This window comes from Phoxinus phoxinus (assembly GCF_949152265.1).
Source record: "Phoxinus phoxinus genome assembly, chromosome: 18".
Taxonomy (NCBI): Eukaryota; Metazoa; Chordata; class Actinopteri; order Cypriniformes; family Leuciscidae; genus Phoxinus; species Phoxinus phoxinus.
Window position 1 is genome coordinate 30,594,762 of NC_136893.1, and position 19,182 is coordinate 30,613,943.

A 19,182-nucleotide genomic window follows, 5' to 3' on the forward strand; every position below is an offset into this window, starting at 1 on the left:
AATTCTGGCAGTGTTTTGTAAGCGTGTGATTGGTCTCTGTGGACCTATCAGAGGTGGAAGGTTCGCTATTGGCCAATCTCGGCCTATCAGATGCTTGCGATCTGGGGGGGCGGTCTTGGTATTGGGTCTGTTGTAAGTGGCTGTTATGCTACCATGGCCGGATTCTATACAGTTCCCATATACGACATCCGTAATGTCTCGTTCCTTGCCTTTCAGGGAACTGAGGTTACGATAGTAACCGGACACGTTTACTATTTTACTACTATTCATCTGTCCTGCACGTCTTTGGATTGGACTGGCCCTCGATATCCACTTTCCTGCAGAGTTTAGCTTCAACCCTGATCAAACTCACCGTCTAGTGATCCTGAAGAACTCTATCAGCTAGAGTCGCCCAGCACTTTTCTGCAAACATATTGTTGCTTGAATACATAAAGATAAACACTATACTGACTCTATATGCAAAGACTGCACTAATGCCAGTGAAAAGTAATATCTTGTTCATTAAATATACAAATATAAGATGTGGATTTGAACTGACAAAGGCAGCGTTTACACTTGGCATTAACATGCGATCACCGTGATCGATCAAGCAGATCGGATCATTAGCCAATCAGGACACGGTGCATTTACATTTGTTCATATTAAGTAGCCTCTGTATCTGGATAACCGATCGGATTTCTGTTTCTGCATAATATTTAAATTAGGTCTGTAGCACGACACCAATAAGAGTAAAGATGATACAAATTAATCAATGTCCCAATTGCTTTCACTCACTCACTTTACTTTCCTGTGCAATCTCCATCCTTAAATCAAATTACGTTTTTTGAATGGAGGAATATTTCCAGAGTTGATCATACAAAAATAACTGGGTTGATCATGTTAAACAAGTCACACCATCGATCATCAGGGTGTAAGGTTATAGCGTGCAATGCTATATGGGAGATTAATAAACATGCAGAAACAATAAAAACATTTAAAACATAAAAAAATAAAAAGTTTATTCCTATTATTCCTCTGGCAAAGCAGCGCACGCTCTTCATTAAGATCTCATGATCACAGCTGTGATTGTACAGGCGATCGCCTCTTCAGATAATGTTGCACAATTAAAATGTAAAATGACACACACAGTATCATGGAAGTCTAAATAAACTGTTTTAAATATTGACGTTTATTGTAAGGTTCAAATAAGTTTAATTTGTCTAAACTGTGTTTGGCCATTATTTTCTGACAGCATGTGGGGAGACTGGGGGATTTATATGACGTCCACCTGTGAATGCAGACACACACACACACACACACACACACACACAGGCTGATTGCGTTTACATTACAATGAGATCCGATCACACTGCGTCCTCGACTCACTCTGGACCAGGACACGCTGATCGATCACATTTACACTCATTTACACTCGTTTACACTCGTCTTTTCAGTGTGTGTGTGTGTGTGTGTGTGTGGACAACATCCGGATACAGGGCGCATGTTAATGCCAAGTGTAAACGCAGCCATAGATAAGATTCATTGGTTTCATGCATACAACTCAAGCAGTTAAGTAATCAACTTAAATATTTGTGTTCATGCTACAAATAATTAAGTTCCTCTAACTCAATGTAGCTTGTTGGTTTAGTAATTTCATTAGTAGTTGTTTTAACTCCAACAAATTGACAATATTACAATATTAGAGTGTAAGAGTGTATTTCTAAAAACACAGTTCCAGACTGAGCAGAATGAACACAGTCCTTTTTAAATCACTCAAGAATAACTAAAAATGCACAAATAAAGAAAAAGTAAAACAATTGCACAGATGTAAAAGAAAAATCATATACAAGAGGGTCAAAAACTAAATTTTAATTTGAATCCTGTTACATGTTCAAGGCAACAAGCTACTGATATCAGGCAACGCAAATACAGTTGTGATACAGTAATTGATATTTAGCTAGATATTGCTTTCTCATGTCAAGCATCACTCCGTGTCCTGAATGAAACTGCTTTTTCACTCTTCCACACTGTCCAAAATACACTCAGTTCTGTACCTTCGTATTAGAGGCACACGTTTGGGTCAATGACGTGACGGGTCATTTTCTTGTCCGAAGGCCTAATTATAATAAAAAAACAAAGATATGACATCCAAAGTATGTAAGGTAGTACAACTTGATCTCTTCTATTGAATCCAAAAAGTTTTAATTATATTTTACTACATATAAAGGTATTTTAAAGATTTTGAAGTGTCCAAAAGGTCCTTCTGTTTAACCGTCCGAAGGCCAATACAGCAATTTCATTTCACAAACTTGTGGTTAAACGCTCATTAAACTGCATGATTCAGGTCTAGCACTATGGTTGTGTTCTTCCAGTGTTCAAGGACTGAACTTTTAAATGAACTACTGCAGAAAGATTCCCATCTGTCCTACACGTGATGTTTAGTCCCCAGAGGAACACACTGTTCCCGCAGGAGACGGACGGACGGATGGAGGGAGGGATGAGTGCATGAAGCTCTTTTGGAAGAACGATCCTTGGCTGGACAGGAGATGTTATTCCTGCTATCTTGAAGGACTGTTGCTCCCAGATGGAGGACAGCAGAACTGATGCAGCACATTATGGTTCCTGTGAGGGAAGCACACTATAAGAACAGAGCACACACACACACACACACACACACACACACACACACTGCATACTCTAGGACAGCAGTTCTCAGCCAGTGGTGCTTCACGACCCACATTTTACCTGATCGTTGGTAAACAATAATATAAACATCTATTGTAATAATTTTCTTACAAAATGGATCATAACTTGATGATGATGACCATAATAAAGAGTAATATTTTATTTTATTTTTTATTTTATGCGTGATACCAGGCGATTGGTACATTATTTACACGCAGTGTCGGAGGAGGCTGAGAGCATAACAACGACTCTCATTACTAAACTGACCAATCAGAATGGATTTTCACATAATGCAACGTCACAGACTTCTGTCAAAAACACTTCCAAAAACGGCAGAAGGGAGGCAAACTGTTACATACTCCCTGTGTGGATTCCTGGACTTTTATGTTTACACAGTCGCGGAGTTTGGCCCATTGAGGACTACAGACTACAAAGCATGGCACAAGAAACAGGAAACACTTAAAAATAAAAGTCCAGGAATTCACACAGGGAATATGTAGGCTAACTAACAAACTGAAATGTGTTCCACAAAAATAACCAATTGCAATCAAACGCGTTGATCTGTCATTCCTAAAACCAATTAGCTGTCATTATCACATTGAATCAAGCATTCCATTGGTTATGAGAGAAGCTAAACCTCAATGTATTTGCAGGTGTAGATTATCAAAAGACTAAAAACAAAAACTGAAGAGCGACTCTCCCGTTTGGCCAAAATATCAATGGAATCCAAGTTACTGAAGGACCTCAAAGCGAGTGGATATTTGTATGACAGGGCCATTTATAAATTGGTGCGGTCAATAATCAAGTCTTTATATTATCCATGTATAGGAGTGTATTTATCACAAAAAACTGTAATAGTCCCAAGTCTAATATTGCTTTATCATAGCTAATGATCAATCAATTTCCACCTCAGCCTCCTCAAAAATGTCCCACCACTGAACATGACATATGAGTAAATAAATAAGAGAATTGACAATTATGCGATGTACCTGTATTTAATGTAGACTGTGTGTGTTTTTTTATCATAAACGTTTTTAACTTTTGTAGTTTTGGAGGATGAAGGCATATCATGTTGGCATCTGTATCATTTGGCCTATAATGTGCCATAATGTTTGGTTGGACGGACGTCAACAATAACAAATATGAGAGGTGTTTCCTCTTCCTTTATAAGCTTTTTTCTTTTTTTTGGTTGCATTTTATTTATTCTGGAACTCATTTTGGGTCGTGACCCATCAGTTGAGAACCACTGGTCTAGGCATCCTAAATCATACATTATCTGACTTCTCATTCACGCTTTACATATCCATAATTCTGATGATTATAGATCAATCCCAATATCTGCAAACACTGCAGCATATGTACACTAAATGATAGCAGAGAAATGGCAAAATGTTGTATGCAAGAAAAGTAGCTAGCCAAATCGCAATTAAATCCCAGCCTCCTCAAAAATGTCCACCGCCAGCCGCCACTGAACATGGCAGGAGTAAAAAGATCTGACGGTTTCTATGGTTTTTCATGCTTACGTCACTGGCACAATAGCATCTGACATCAAATTTATCAGGACTTTTTCAGGAGATAATTTGAATGTGTACCGTACACGAGTACAGGATTTGAGCGTTACGGCAGATGGGGACAATGAGCAAAAGCAGGCGCTTAGCATAGTTCCCTTTCAAGGAAACTAAAACAGCGTCGAGACACTGTGGGAAAGCCTCTGTGTGATTGCTACGTGAAGCACATGTGAAATCAGTCCAATGGTGTGACCAGTAAACTATAAAGCATAACCGTGCTAGCTTACGGGTGGGGATACACACAAGCTTGGCGTTGCTTGTTTGGAAGTGAAGCATGCCCAGCCAGTTCTCAAGGGGGCTGACTGTGAGAATTGCGAAAAGCTGTCCATGAGGACGCTCTGCTCCTGCCGAGCATTCTTCGGTTCGGGTCCCGCTTCTGCTGAGGAGAACGGCGACTTAGATCCTGGGGTTCGCAGATGGATTTGGCAGAGGGGTTTGAGACGGACCCACCCCTATCTCAGCCTTCACCTGCCAGATCCGGTGCCTTCTCTCAGGGTGAAGCACGCGCTGCAGTTTCTTCTCCTCGGGGTGAGGCACCAGTGCTACAATTATCCAGTTCTGAGGATGTTGTTTGCAATGATGCAGGGGATACTGAGGATTCGCCACCTCTGACTATAGTAATAAATCACAGACGTTACCCACCAAGCCTCTTAAAGCTACATCGACGCTGGTGGGTAAAGCGTATTCGGCAGCAGGTCATGCTTGCACACTATGTCTATACTACAAGTATATCAGGCTGACCTGCTAAGGGACAATGGATGATAGTGAGGAAGTTAGCGCTGATGCAATTCAAGAACTGCGTGGGGCTACATATTTGTCTCTTCGGAGAGGCATCTCTGACTGAATCTATCTGACATGCGTGAAAGAGATAGAACTGTCTTGCTGGACGCTCCAACTCTGCAACTTACCTCGGTCGTCGAGAGGTTTCAGGAGGCAAAGAAATAGGCAGCAGAGTTCCAGCGATTTCTTCCTCGCCGATCTATGGTCTACAGAAACAAAGCGTCGCTGCTTGGGCTCCTCCACAATCAGGGGAGTTCGTTCACAGTCAAAGCCATCTAGAAATAGGCAGGATCTGAGGACCGTCATTATCTCAAAGAAGGCTTCGACAAAGAAATCCTGACGCAGAGGCCGCCAGACTTCAGAGGGCAGTCCCCTCAGGGGAGAAGCAGACCCCAAGCAGCCTCTGGTTATGGAGGATTTTACGAAAGGAGGATATAGAAAGGGTTCCTCCTTCCGGCAGGGAATCAGGGTTTTACAGCCACTACTTGTTACAAAGAAGGATGGAGGATTGCGTCCTATTCTAGACCTGCGCCAACTAAACCGCACGGTTCTAAAGCTCAAGTTCAAAATGCTTACACTCAAACAGATTGTGTCACAGATTCGGTCCAAGTACTGGTCTGTCACGATAGACCTAAAGGTTCTCCCCGAGAGGAAATCCATTTCGCATGATCAAGGTCACGCGGCGATGCTTGCGTGCCCTAGTCATGTGGAAGAAAACTTGGTTTCTCGCCCAGGGCCCATTGTTAGGGGCAGTGTTGGTTGGCATAACGCTAACGACAGATGCTTCCCTCACAGGTTGGGAGGCGATCATGAGGGGTCACATGACGCAAGGTCTGTGGCAGGGCCATCTACTTTCCTGCCACATAAATCGGCTACAGATAATGGCAGTATATCGGGCACTGAAACACTTCCTCCCAGACCTGAGAGGCCATCATGTGCTTGTCCGGTGGTCTCATATCAACCGTCAGGGGGGTCTGAGGTCGCGTAACCTATGCAAAATAGCACACCAGATCTTCCTGTGGGGCCAAGGGAAATTGCTTTCTCTCAGGGCAGTATATATCCCTGGGCATCAAAACCAGGGTGTGGACATCCTGTCAAGGCAGGAGCTGAGAGCTGGGGAATGGAGACTCCACTCCTGTGGAGACTCCAATGGAGCTCCTGTGGGAGAAGTTCGGTCAAGCAGAAGTAGACCTATTTGCATGACGATGTCTCGTCACACCATTGGACTGATTTCACACGTGCTTCACGACGCAATCACGCAGGGGCGTTCCCACAGAGTCTCGACGCAGGGGCATTCCCACAGTGTCTCGACGCAGCTTTAATTCCCTCTCCAGGGAACCAGGGTTACATACGTAACCTGAGACGTTATGGTGAGATGCAGAGCACTCAAACAAGCGCTGTTTTCATCAGTCTTTTGAGAATAAATACTTGAGTTATTTTTGCCATCACTTTTGTGTGTGACCATCTGTGACATTGACAACAAATTGGTCTATAATAACACATGACTCACATTGTGTTTTGTAATTTAAAAAAAAGTTAATGAAATTCCAGTTCATAAGAATAATAGGACAGAAAACAGACATCTCTAAAAAAAATCCTCTATGAAACTAATCAGACCCTACAATGCAGAAGATTCAAAACCTCATGGAATCTATTAAACAAAAATAATTAAATATACAACTGCAGAACATACATACATATAAATTATCATAAATTTGTGATTATTTTTAAACTGTAAATCCTGTGGCAACAGTGACTGCTCAACTAGGGAGCAGATTGAGCCCCATGCAAAGAGGTTTACGCAGTGGTTGCCAGGTCCTGTTCGGAGCGCAATGTCCCGTCCTGTTCACACTCAGTTCACTTATGAACCTGATTGACTGCCGCGTTCTACAACTTAAGTTGACCATCTTAAAATGCCAGGAAATCCAAGCGTGTTCGATGACATGATAAGTGTGTTCACAGACACTTCTGTGCAGTCAATCACTAACGTTAAAACTGAAATCATTCAATCATTCATCACCTGATGTAAATAACAGGACAAGAGTGATGGGCTTGCTCACACCCAACTAAATAAAAATAAAAAATCATACTGAACCATTCACAATGCTTCGGATTTGATTTAGACAACAAGTTGGTTTAAATAATTTTAATTGTAATTTTATATATGTAGGCTATATGCTCACATTTCCATTGGTTAAAAACTGAAGCAATTTCTATCATTTGTCAGGTCATTCAAGACTTCATGTTACTCTATTACCTTGTTTGGCAGTTTGATATTATGGAAACAAACAAAAATCATTCTCATGAACTGGAATTACAGTAAACCATCTAGGCTAATAAAAGCACATAAAAATTAAGGTGCGTTCACGAATGTCACACGTTGTCCTCTCGAATTCACAGTTCTTACAACATGGCGTGAACGCAGTATAAGACAGACCCAAATATGAAACAAGTTGATGAAATGCCTTTAACTTGACTTTAACATGATGGTCAATGACACTGCTGGTGAAAGCACGTGACGTGAGGTTTCTCTAGCGCAGTAGCGTGTGATGAGCAGCAGTCAGACTGTCAGGTTTGGCCTCGAGCGCCTCTTACCTGCACTCAGAGAGAGGAGCAGGTACAGCTAGCGGCTTAGAGCGACACGGCGCAGGACAGCAGTACTGGTGCAAAGCATTTACATACCTACGACACAAGGAGAAACAAACACGTCAGACACCCGCCGCCATCGACTCAACACTGCAAACACACTTCAGCTTCCTGATGTCCTGCATTACCCGGACACTGCGTAGCTATGAGGATTCAAATACACATTCATTCTGAGGCAGGAGTCAGCGACACGTTTAGACAGCGGAAAATACAATGGTTTGCTGTTAGGGGAATTAAGATACACTTTTGTAACGGTCTCACGTACAGAAATGTGTCTGACATCGATGAATAAATGACAGGTGGAGATGTTGATTTCTCCATGAGTGCTCAGGTCTTTATGTAACTCTGCACCAGACTGCCGTCACACACACAGCGTCACCGCTTCAGTCACTGCAGGCAACGCTCACATGGACGTAACAGGGGAAGTGCACACATGTTCCAGTGTTTGTCACACATTATTGCTTCTTATGAGTGACTTGCAGCACAACTCTTTTTTTTCCCCAGCAGATTTAAACATCAAAAATATTTTTCTTTTCCACAAAAAAACATACTAAAATATCCATGACATCATCTTGGGCACCTACTTTTAGCTAGAAATATCAGGTGGCAAATAATGTTACCATAACCTTACAAATAAAGTGGCTAATATAACATATAACAAAGGCTACCCTGATGAAGAAGCACAAGGATGTGTTGCATGCTGGGAGCCGCATGGGACGCTGGTTTGCAGGAGATCAGATCAGTTTTGATTGAGAACAGCATGACTAGGCTGGTCCACCAGCTAGACCAGCACTAGACCAGCTCTAACCAGCATAAACAAGCCTGGACTACTTCATGCTGGTTTCTGCTAGTTTTTCAGCAGGGTATCAACAGACAGGGGCGTTCCCCAAGGGTCTGTCCTCGGCCCTACTCTCTTTTATCTGGATTTGCTCCCATTGGTAGCATTTTTAGGAAGCACTTTCCATTGTTTTGCCAATGATACTCTACTTACCATTAAGGCATTCTACCAACTCATTAGTGTTTCTAAAAGATGTCAAACATTTGATGGTGTTACATTTTTTAAAGTTAAATGAGAACCAACTAGTGCCAACTAGCCTCTCCCTATGGAGGATCCCTTTACCACTCTACAGATAAAGCATTGTGGAAAATTTGCGTATCTCCCCCTAATGATAAAATAAAATAAAATTCTGAATCAAATTTACAGGCCAGACAAGTAGTTTGTTTAGGCTTGGTTTGTAGAGAATTACAAACATGCGCACATATATTCAAAAGCACATAACTATATAATTAATTATTGATGCGCACGTGAGCGCCATCAGTGTTTCTCACAGGTTTGCGTTTAAAGTGTGTGTAGAGAGAACGGTGTCGTCTTAGCGGCCCCTAATTTAATAACTAATGATCCTTTCGACGGAAGTGAATCAGTCAAAACTAACTTTAGCTGGAAAATAACATTATTCAAGAACCGCTATAAAGACAAAACAATCTGTTACCTTAAATTATACGTTTATCTCTGTAGAGCAGCTTTGAAACAATCTACATTGTTAAAAGCGCTATATAAATGAAGATGACTTGACTTGAGGACAAAACAGAGGTAATTTTCTGTGGTAAAGTAGATGGCTCTATTATGGTCCTTTTAAATTCACAGTTTTTTAATTGAGAACAGCATAACTAGCAGCTAGACCAGCATTAAACCCTCAAACCAGCCCGGACCGACATGGCACTGGTTTATGCTGGGCTTTTCAGCAGGGCAGTCCTGAGGAAGCACGTCCCCACAGGGCAGAACTGCGCACGTCTAGTGGTTTCATGGGGTCTTTAAACTCACTGTGAAATGTAATGGTTTGGTCACTGTGTGTGACACTGGTTTTAACTGTTTAGCCATTTCGCCATCACGTCAGTACAACGACTCCCACAGTAAATCACAGAGACAGAAGCAGGGCTGCAAGTAACCGGGATACAACGGACATCGTGATATGGCTGGATGCACATGTATCAGAACGCAAATAAAAGTTTTTATTTTACAGTGAAATTTTTCCATTAAGTATTTTTTTTTTTTATTATTTACATTTTGACCAAATTGTGCAGCCCTACAAGTGCATGTACACAAAACAACAAAATACATATATTTCTGATTATAATGATAACTGGATTGCACTGGCTGAATTACAAATACAAAATGCTGAGGTCATTTAATGCAACATACTTCTAATGGAAACACTTATCAGTGCATACTTCAGATACTGCATGCTTACAACAACAACATCAACGACAACAATACATATCCAGCAGTAGAGAGTGGGCACTGAGCAGTGGACCAGGACAGCAGTAGATCACCTTGAACTGAGTGTAAACTCCCTGAAGACATGAACTAGTGCTAATGTGTGCTTCAGTTGAACCTCGGTCACCTTGAGAGGGTCACACACACACACAAACGCACTCGCTGATGCGCTTTTCAGATGCTTGTATTCTCTTATGCTTTATAAAAGAGCAAGAACATACACATAAACCGCAAAAAGAAAGATATAGTGCTTTAAAATAATGTCTGCACTTATGGCCAGACTGAGTCCTGCACATGCATCACACCTCACGGTTTAAAGCAGCACAATGTGCTAGAAGCATGTGACTGAGAAATTGCGTCATAATGCCCATCAGCTCCATCCAAACACACACACACACACACACACACACACACACAGTCCCAGCTCCTCGTGTTTTGCATGACGCTTGAAAACACACCTCATTCACTGCAACAACAGCGCATTATCCTTCATGACCACAACTGCAGGCTTCGCCATCATTACGGAGTCCCATCATCACACACACACACACACACACACACACACACACACACACACACACACGCAAGCCCAATCACAAAGCCTCAGTAACACACGACTCTGCGCGTCACAGGTGCACTGTGGTAAAAACACATGCGGATGTAATGATTTACTCACATCATGCTGAGTCTGTGCGCCATGGCCGCGGCTCTGCGTGTGCTCGTGTGCCGTGCGCGCGTACTCTCGCTCATTCAGGAGGAACAGCGCTGCGTTCGTGGCACGTGACGTCACGCGCGCATCGGCAGCAGCCCGGAGCAAGACGCGCGGTGTTACATGCGGGGAGCGCGCGTTGACACGACGCAGAGCACGGACAAGATTACAAATGCTGATGAGGTGTGTGTGTGTGTGTGTGTGGATACGGAAGCACACATGTGAGATTTCTGAGTATGTAAGACATGCTCTGCCTCCTGCATCTGCAAGCTTTAGTACAGTCCGCAGCCACGGACGCTGATTGGCTCTCTGGTCTCCATGGAAACAGGAGGAGAGAGCTCCTGAACACAGAGCCCATTACACACACACACACACACACACACACACACACACACACACACACACACACACACACACACACTCTGTGAGCATCAACATCAGCACCCAGAGGTCAGGACGATAAGAGAGAATGTGTTTCTGATCTGAGAAATGAAACCGCATTGGCAACATGGGTCCTATTCTGCTTTTTCACATGTTCATCTGTCTTTAGTGTGTAATGTTGCAGTTTGAGCATAAAAAAGCTCTGCAAATTTACAAAGTCCCTCCAGCGGGAGTTATTCTCTATATCAGTGTCACTGTTTCTGAACTCCCTAAAACGCCTCCATTGTAGTCTTGAGTTTTCTTCCAGGAACAATATATATTCCTCATTTAAATAATTCCAGCCCAATAAGAAAGGGGCGGGGCCAGGGGCAAGCAAGTGCACCCTCAGTTGATACTTTAATAATCTATAGTGAAACTGATTTGGCAAACGCTCCAGTGAATATTTGTGTTTGCACTCTGAGAACGTCATTATGTATTTACAACGTGTTTTTGCAGCGGTGAGCAATGTAGTCAATCACTGACAGTTGTTGATCTCTTGAACGCAGTGGCCAATCAGAAGTGTGTAAGTTAGTCAGAGTCTCACCTTTTTTAATCCGGGCTGAGTTATGCAGGCTCACGAAACCTCTCATTAACACACAGTGTAGACACGATGTAAGTAACAGATTTAATGTGCAGTGTTGGCAGCTTCATTGATTATAATGGAACTTTATGAGATAGCAATGAACTGACAAAGCGACAGCACTTTAGTGTTTGTAAAGGGAGAAGACTTGGCTCAGCCTATATATCAGGGGTGGCCAACGTCAGATCTGGAGAGCCACAGTCCTGCAGAGATAATCAAACACACATGAACAAGCTAATCGGGGTCTTACGAGTTACTAGAAAGATACAGGCAGCGGAGTTAACATCAGGGTTAAGGCAAAACTCTCCATGACTGTGGCTGTTCAAAACTGTTAAATGTCTTCTTTTATTTGTGTACACTCATGAAAAAAAACTAAATGTTGTGTGAAGGAACGCAGAGCTGTTTACGCCCTCATTACCTCAAAACAAAGAATAAGAGACTCCAGTAACATTTGCATTGAGTTTGGTAGACTGTGTTTGTGCTGTTTACCTGTGATTAACCTCAGAAGAATTAGAAGAACGCGATTTGAAGATGAGAAAGATTTTTTAGGTAAGACATTCACTCATAATAGTAAGCATGTTATTGTTATATAAACTTTACATTGTAGCAACTAGTCAAACTGGTGCCAGACGAAGTATGAAATGAGATTGGAGTAAAAACATGAAGCCTAATGCTACATTTATATGCACCAAACATCAGGCTTCATGTTCTCATTTCATAACGTCATAACGAATGGAAACATTTGAAGTAACATATGATAATCCATATATTTTTCTCTAGTGTAGTGTTTCTGAAGTGTTATTTTTGAACGATTTATAGGCCGCCTGCTATAGGCTATTGTTATTATTTTATGCAGCCCTACACGTATATGCCTACAAGGCACAACATACCTGGTGTTCATTATATATATATATATATATATATATATATATATATATATATATATATATATATATATATATATATATATATTAGGGGTGTGCAAAGCAGCCGGTATTTGTATCTGTATTTGTTGAGGGGGGGAAAAGTATTTGTATTCAAGTAAAATTCAAAATAGGCGTAATAATCTTTTTTTTTTTTGCGTTACACTTCTAATTTACGTTATAGTGTAACTATTCTTTAAAGCTGCAGTCCGGCACTTTTTTGGGTTTAAAAATATCAAAAAAGACATTTAAAAAAAAAAACGTAACCAGCCAGTGTTCAAAACGATCTGCTTGCCTTACCTCGATTCAAAACGGTAAGCTTGTAATAATGATTTTAATTCCAGTGGTACTGGTGGATTTCCGCGGGAATTTCGAGCATGTCTTTGCGTCATTACGTCACTTCTGTACACATAGAGAAGGAGTCCCGGCTAGCGTGTGTGGATGATGGAGGTGGAGATTTAGCTTAGCACTTGGTATGGCGGATCCCGAAAGTTTAAAGCGACAATCACCAGTGACAACTGGAGATTCACCAGTTGTAAAACCCAAAGACTTCGGACTTCAGAGTGGCTACAGAAAAAATATATTTTTCACGTTTTGACGTGATATAAGCAATCGTTAGATTTAATCAGAATGATATAGCTACTGCAATGCTTCCCCCCACCCCCCAAATTTGGTCAGAACAAAAGTGAATGTTACTTACTTGTTCAGATGACATTTTCCGATGAAAATTCTAATGTTGACACTTTCAAAAAGTATACTCCGAGATTGCTGATGACAGTAGTACAGTATCCACAGCGATGCGGCAGCCTCAATACATTGTGTTCATCCGCGCTGTTTCATGCCGATTTACTACCCACGCACAGTTAATAATTCCGCGAATAACTGCAATTGCAGATTTCTAACAGAGATGGCGACAAAGAGGAAAAACGACGGACTGCAGCTTTAATTATATTCATTATAATAATTATGGATATGCAATATTGGTTGATGTTTTTCCATAAATCCAGCAATGAACATGTAACAAGGAACGTCATTGAAAAGAAAATAACATAACAGCCATTACCTCATCCATGGTTAAACCAACAACTAATAAAATACCATTGTGAACATTATGAACCCCACCACCACCGTCTTTGTTGCAGGACGCTGAACAGACAGAATAAAAACAAATACGGTAATACTTCAAAGAACTGTTCTTCTTCTGACAGAACTTATTTCTAATGCACAGAATTCCAAGAACTAAACTCTATCAACCCCTGACTGGGAGATATGACAGAACAAAAGTTGTATTCTATATAATACTCTTATAAACTAAAAGATACAGCCCTGCTATTGTCAACTGTCTGCCAAAAAAAAACAGACACAAAGTTTTTTTGTTTTTTTTTATGTTTTATGTTAACCATAACTTAACCATATTTCACTTGGAAGAAGATATCTTCTACCAACATACTCTGTTGTATTGACAGAGTCTATGTTGTATTTTGTGAACACAAGCTCCTCCACATGTGAGGGAAGCAGTCTGGAGCGATGTGGGGACACAATATCTCCTGCTGTGCTAAAGATCCTCTCAGAGGAGACACTTGTTGGGGGCAGGTGAGATATTTCATTGCCACATGAGCCAGGGCTGGCTGTGGCTGCATCATTTTTGACCAGAAGGTCACTGCAGGATCTGAGGTCAGTGATTCAGTGCTGTCCTCAGCAAAGTAGCTCTCAACTATCTTGAGGGAGCTCATAGCACCAGATGAGGCAGATTTGGCTTTTGGTTTAGCAAGATGCTGTATAAAGTGCTGTCACTTTAAGACTGAATATACAGATCCAATATACACGGATCCAACAAGATCGTCGACGTATTATCGTACTATCATTTATCTACACAAATATTAGAATCTTTGTTTATCCAGAGGTAGTCCGCCGGATCCAGGCTTGACTCACAAATGAAGAGAGTAATAGAAGCAATCAAACTAACTAAAGGGCAACAATATGTAAGTCTTGTGACTAGTAAGTCAAGGGCACTGCTCTAAACTGGTTTCACTCTTATCTCCATCAAAGAACTTACTCAGTTAACATAGGCCAGTATTCTTCATCCCCTGCACCTGTGCTTCATGGTGTCCCCCAGGGATCCGTTCTGGGTCCAGTACTCATCTGCCTCTATATGCTCCCCCTAGGAAAAATTATTTGAAAATTTAACGTCACTTTCCATTTTTATGCAGATGACTCCCAACTGTACATCCCACTAAAATCATGCAACGCAATGCAACGTTTTTAGACTGCTTAAAAGAAATCAAAATCTGGATGAGTAACAACTTTCTTCAGTTGAACGAGAACAAAACTGAAGTTATCATCTTTGGCCCCTTAAGATCAAAAACTGCCACCACCGCTGACCTTGGTCCCCTTGCACCATACGTTAAAACTCACGCACGTAACTTAGGCGTTATTTTTGACTCAGAACTCAATTTGGAAAAACAAGTATCAGCTGTAGTGAAATCCAGTTTCTATCAGTTGAGAATAATTTCCAAACTCAAGCCTGTTCTGTTATTCAAAGATCTGGAAAAAGTCATTCATGCCTTCATAACCTTCCGTTTAGACTATTGTAATTCTCTATCCTTTGGTCTCCCTCTGACTCTAGCGGCACGGCTTCAGATGGTTCAAAACGCAGCGGCCAGACTGCTCACAAACACTAAAAAACGTGAACATCTTACACCCGTCCTAGCCTCTTTGCACTGGCTTCCTGTCCAGTCTAGGACACAATTTAAAATACTGCTAATGGTTTTTAAATCTCTACGCGCACTGGCCCCAAGCTACTTAGCAGATACCATTCAGCTCCAAGCAGCTCCCAGAGCCCTCAGATCTCCCAGTCAGGGCCTGCTGCATGTCCCACAGTCCCGGCTTAAGCGGAAAGGTGACAGAGTTTTCTCTATTGCTGGCCCTCAGCTGTGGAACCGACTGCCACCCGAAATCAGAAATGCCCCTCATATTCTCACTTTTAAATCTTTACACGGCCTGGCTCCCCCATATCTCTGTAACCTGCTCCTCCCCTACACCCCGACTCGCACCTTACGATCCTCTGACTCTAGCCTTCTCGTTGTCCCTCGGCATCGCCTCGCTTCTATGGGGGGCAGATCATTCAGTGTTGTTGCACCCAAAATGTGGAACTCTCTCCCCCGATCACTCTGTTCTGTTAACACTATCTCTAAATTCAAATCCATGCTCCAAAAAAAATTTTTTTAACACTGTCTGTTCAAGCTATCTGTTTGTATTCTGCTGTTTGTACCCAAACAATTGCCATTATTGTTGTTTGTTTATTGTAAAGTGTCATTGAGCCCTGGAAAGGCGCTATATAAATAAAACTTATTATTATTATATTGATATTTTTAAAGCTAGACTTAAAACACACCTTTTTACATTGGCCTTTTAGGCATCTTAAATGTTTTTCCTGCTTAGTGTGTTTTCAACCTGCCGTCTCTTTGTAATGTTGTTTTAGCCTAAACTAAATTTATTTGTAAATGTATTTCTATTACATGTGTTTTTATTACCCTGTGGCCAGTACAATTATGTACAGCACTTTGGTCAGCGCAAGCTGTTTTAAATGTGCTATAGAAATAAACTTTACTTACTTACTTACTAGTAACAGTCTAGCACAATATACGTAGCAAGTTTTGTTTTAATAAATACGTTTAAAAAATAAATAAATAGATAGAATAGGAATATAATAGTAACTGTTAGTATTAATGGGTTGTGTTGACGAAAGACTCAATATTAAGGCTAAATATTCGGCTAAAGACTCGGCTAAAGACTCAGCTAAAAGCTCAGCTAAAGTTTCGGCTAATCAGTTCAGTTTAGTATTTTTTTTATTTTTTTTTGGCTAAAGACTCAGCTAAAGATTCATCTAAAGATTCGGCTAAAGACTCAATTTGGCTAAAGACTCGGCTAATCAGTTCAGTTCAGAAATATTATTATATTATTTTTTTTCGGCTAAAGACTCTGATAAAGACTCGGATAAAGACTCGGCTAAAGACTCGGCTAAAGATTCGGCTAAAGTTTCGGCTAAAGATTTGGCTAAAGACTCGGCTTCAGTTCAGTATTATTATTAGTTTTTTCGGATAAAGACTCGGATAAAGACTCGGGTTGAGTTAGGCATGTCCTTCCACCAGCAGGGAACAAGTCCAGGTAAATGTCTGTGAAAGTGAGTTGTGCCTCTTTGGGATGGTGCACCACAAGGCACCGTTCACTTGCAGAACACAAGCCTCTGGATGGTACTGACGAGCCACATGATTTTTGTCACAGAACCAAGTGTGGATCAAGTGTCGACCACAGAGCCATAGAGTACCAGTGATGGTGCATGTGTGGGAACTCCTGTTTCTGACACCTCACAGGCTGAAAATAGACTGGCACAGTGTCTGTACTGCTCTGTCTGGCAAGTGTAACAATTAGCTGTTTCCATTTTAGTCATAGCCAAATGAATTGTAATATTCAAAGGGCTGAGACAGGATGGGGCTTAAAAGAGTGTGTGCAGATGTAGTATTTGACCTCTCTGACCTTTGAATTATGATGATGTCACCACAGAGGTATAAATACATGTATGGCCTCTTCTTTATTTGTGAAGTATTATTGATTATTTAATAACTGATCAGATTTTATGTTTGTTATGCTCAATGGAATTTAAAAAAAGACAGCAGTGACATAAGTTTTTTCCCCCACTTAATTCAGTTCCACCAATGCTCACAAATTTGTTTTTATAACAAAGTCCTCATGTATAAATATATTTATGACTATATTAATTATATAAATATTGAATCATTAATTGCTTTATCAAAATAAAATGAAAAAATATTGACTTAATCTGTATTTAAAAATAATAAGCGTATTATGTTGACCTTTATTCTAGTACATACAGGTTCTGAATTAAGCAGTACATAAAGGACAGGGTGAAAAGTCTTTCTGTAAACATGTAAAGGCCTGTGAACATGTAAACGCCTGTAAACATGTAAGTCAAGTCAAGTCAAGTCAATAATATTTGTATAGCGCTTTTCACAATACAGATTGTATCAAAGCAGCTTCACAGTATTAAAATAAAATAATAATAAAACGTCTATGTTTGGTAATGCTAATCAATAGTAATATTGATTCATTCATTAAATTGAATATCCCCAACTGAGCAAGCCAAAGGCAACAGTGGCAAGGAAACGAAAAACTCCATCAGGTGACCCAATGGTGACCTAAAACTCCATCAGGTGACCCAATGGTGACCTAAAACTCCATCAGGTGACCCAATGGTGACCTAAAACTCCATCAGGTGACCTAATGGAGAAAAAAAAACCTTGGGAGAACCCAGGCTCAGTCGGGGGCCAGTTCTCCTCTGGCGGTTATGAACTAGAGGCCGGATTTAACTGTAAGATTAAAACATTTATATGAATGCCTGGTTAAAGAGATGCGTCTTTAATCTAGTTTTGAACTGGGAGAGCGAGTCTGAGCAACGAACAGTATCAGGAAGGCTATTCCAGAGTTTTGGAGCTAAATGTGAAAATGCTCTCCCTCCTTTGGTGGACTTAGATATCCTAGGTATAACCAAAAAAGCCTTGAATTTAGCGATCTTAAAGAGCGCGATGGATTATAGGGCGATAGAAGATCCGTTAAATAGACTGGAGCTAAGCCGTTTAGGGCTTTATAAGTCAGTAACAATACCTTATAATTAATACGGAATCTAGTCTCGAGGTCATGAATGCATGAACTAACTTTTCTGCATCAGAAACTGATAGCATATTACGTAGCTTAGCAATGTTTCTAAGGTGGAAAAATGCAGTTTTTGTAACATATGAAATATGATTTTTAAAAGACAGGTCGCAGTCTAGTATGACACCCAGGTCTTTTACTGTAGAGGATAAAGTAGCAGGACATCCTACTATGTTAAAGTTGTATTGTGAGAGGTTTTGTGGGCGGTTTTTTGAACCGATGAGTAGTACCTCCGTCTTGTCTGGATTTAATAGAAGAAAATTACGCGTCATCCAATCTTTTATATCTTTAACACACTCTGTCAATTTTGATAATTTAGCGTTTTCATCCGGCTGTGATGAAATATATAATTGAGTGTCATCTGTCATAATGGCGAATACATCGGATGTGTATCTACCTCTGAGTGCAGGTGAGGACACGTTTGAGCTGCATTCGGTGCGGTTGGAGCTGGAGTCCGTGGAGAAGCAGATCCGTGATCTGCTGGGGAGGCAGGCCGAGCTGCGAGACCGGCGATCAGCGCTTGAAGCATCACGCGCCGATGCTCACAAGTCAGTGGTTAGTAACTTTTCGACTCCGGCCTCCTCTACTCCGTGTATTTCTCTGCACAGGACCCGAGCACCCCTGGTTTCGTTTACCCCGACACCGACACAGCACAATGGACCCTGGATGATGCCACAGCGGAAGACACGAGCCAGGACCAGAGCAAGGACCTCTCCGCCCCTCCCGGTCTTCGAGATCTCCACCCGGAACCGCTTCTCCCCTCTTCGCGAGACGGAACGCGACGACGCTGTGATCATCGGCAGTTCCATGGTCCGGCATGTCCGCGCTACCTCAGGTAAAGGTATGGTGCGCACTCACTGCTTTCCTGGTGCTCGTGTTCTCGATGT

General features: G+C 41.3%; 1 protein-coding gene across 2 annotated transcripts in view; it reads right to left on the bottom strand.

The window, feature by feature from the left end:
• Positions 1 to 1,834: 1,834 nt before the first annotated feature.
• LOC306986209 (uncharacterized protein) overlaps positions 1,835 to 19,182 on the bottom strand; it is a 72,931-nt gene continuing 55,583 nt past the window's right edge. Inside the window, exons 4-5 of one of the 2 annotated variants that reach the window (XM_079589205.1) lie at positions 7,608 to 7,694; positions 1,835 to 2,601 (exon numbers count right to left, since the gene is read on the bottom strand). In XM_079589205.1, coding sequence (XP_079445331.1) covers positions 2,538 to 2,601; positions 7,608 to 7,694 — 151 coding nt within the window. In that variant the 3' untranslated portion in view covers positions 1,835 to 2,537. The remainder of the gene's footprint in view (positions 2,602 to 7,607; positions 7,695 to 19,182) is intronic. The other variant, XM_079589206.1, reaches the window with a different exon arrangement.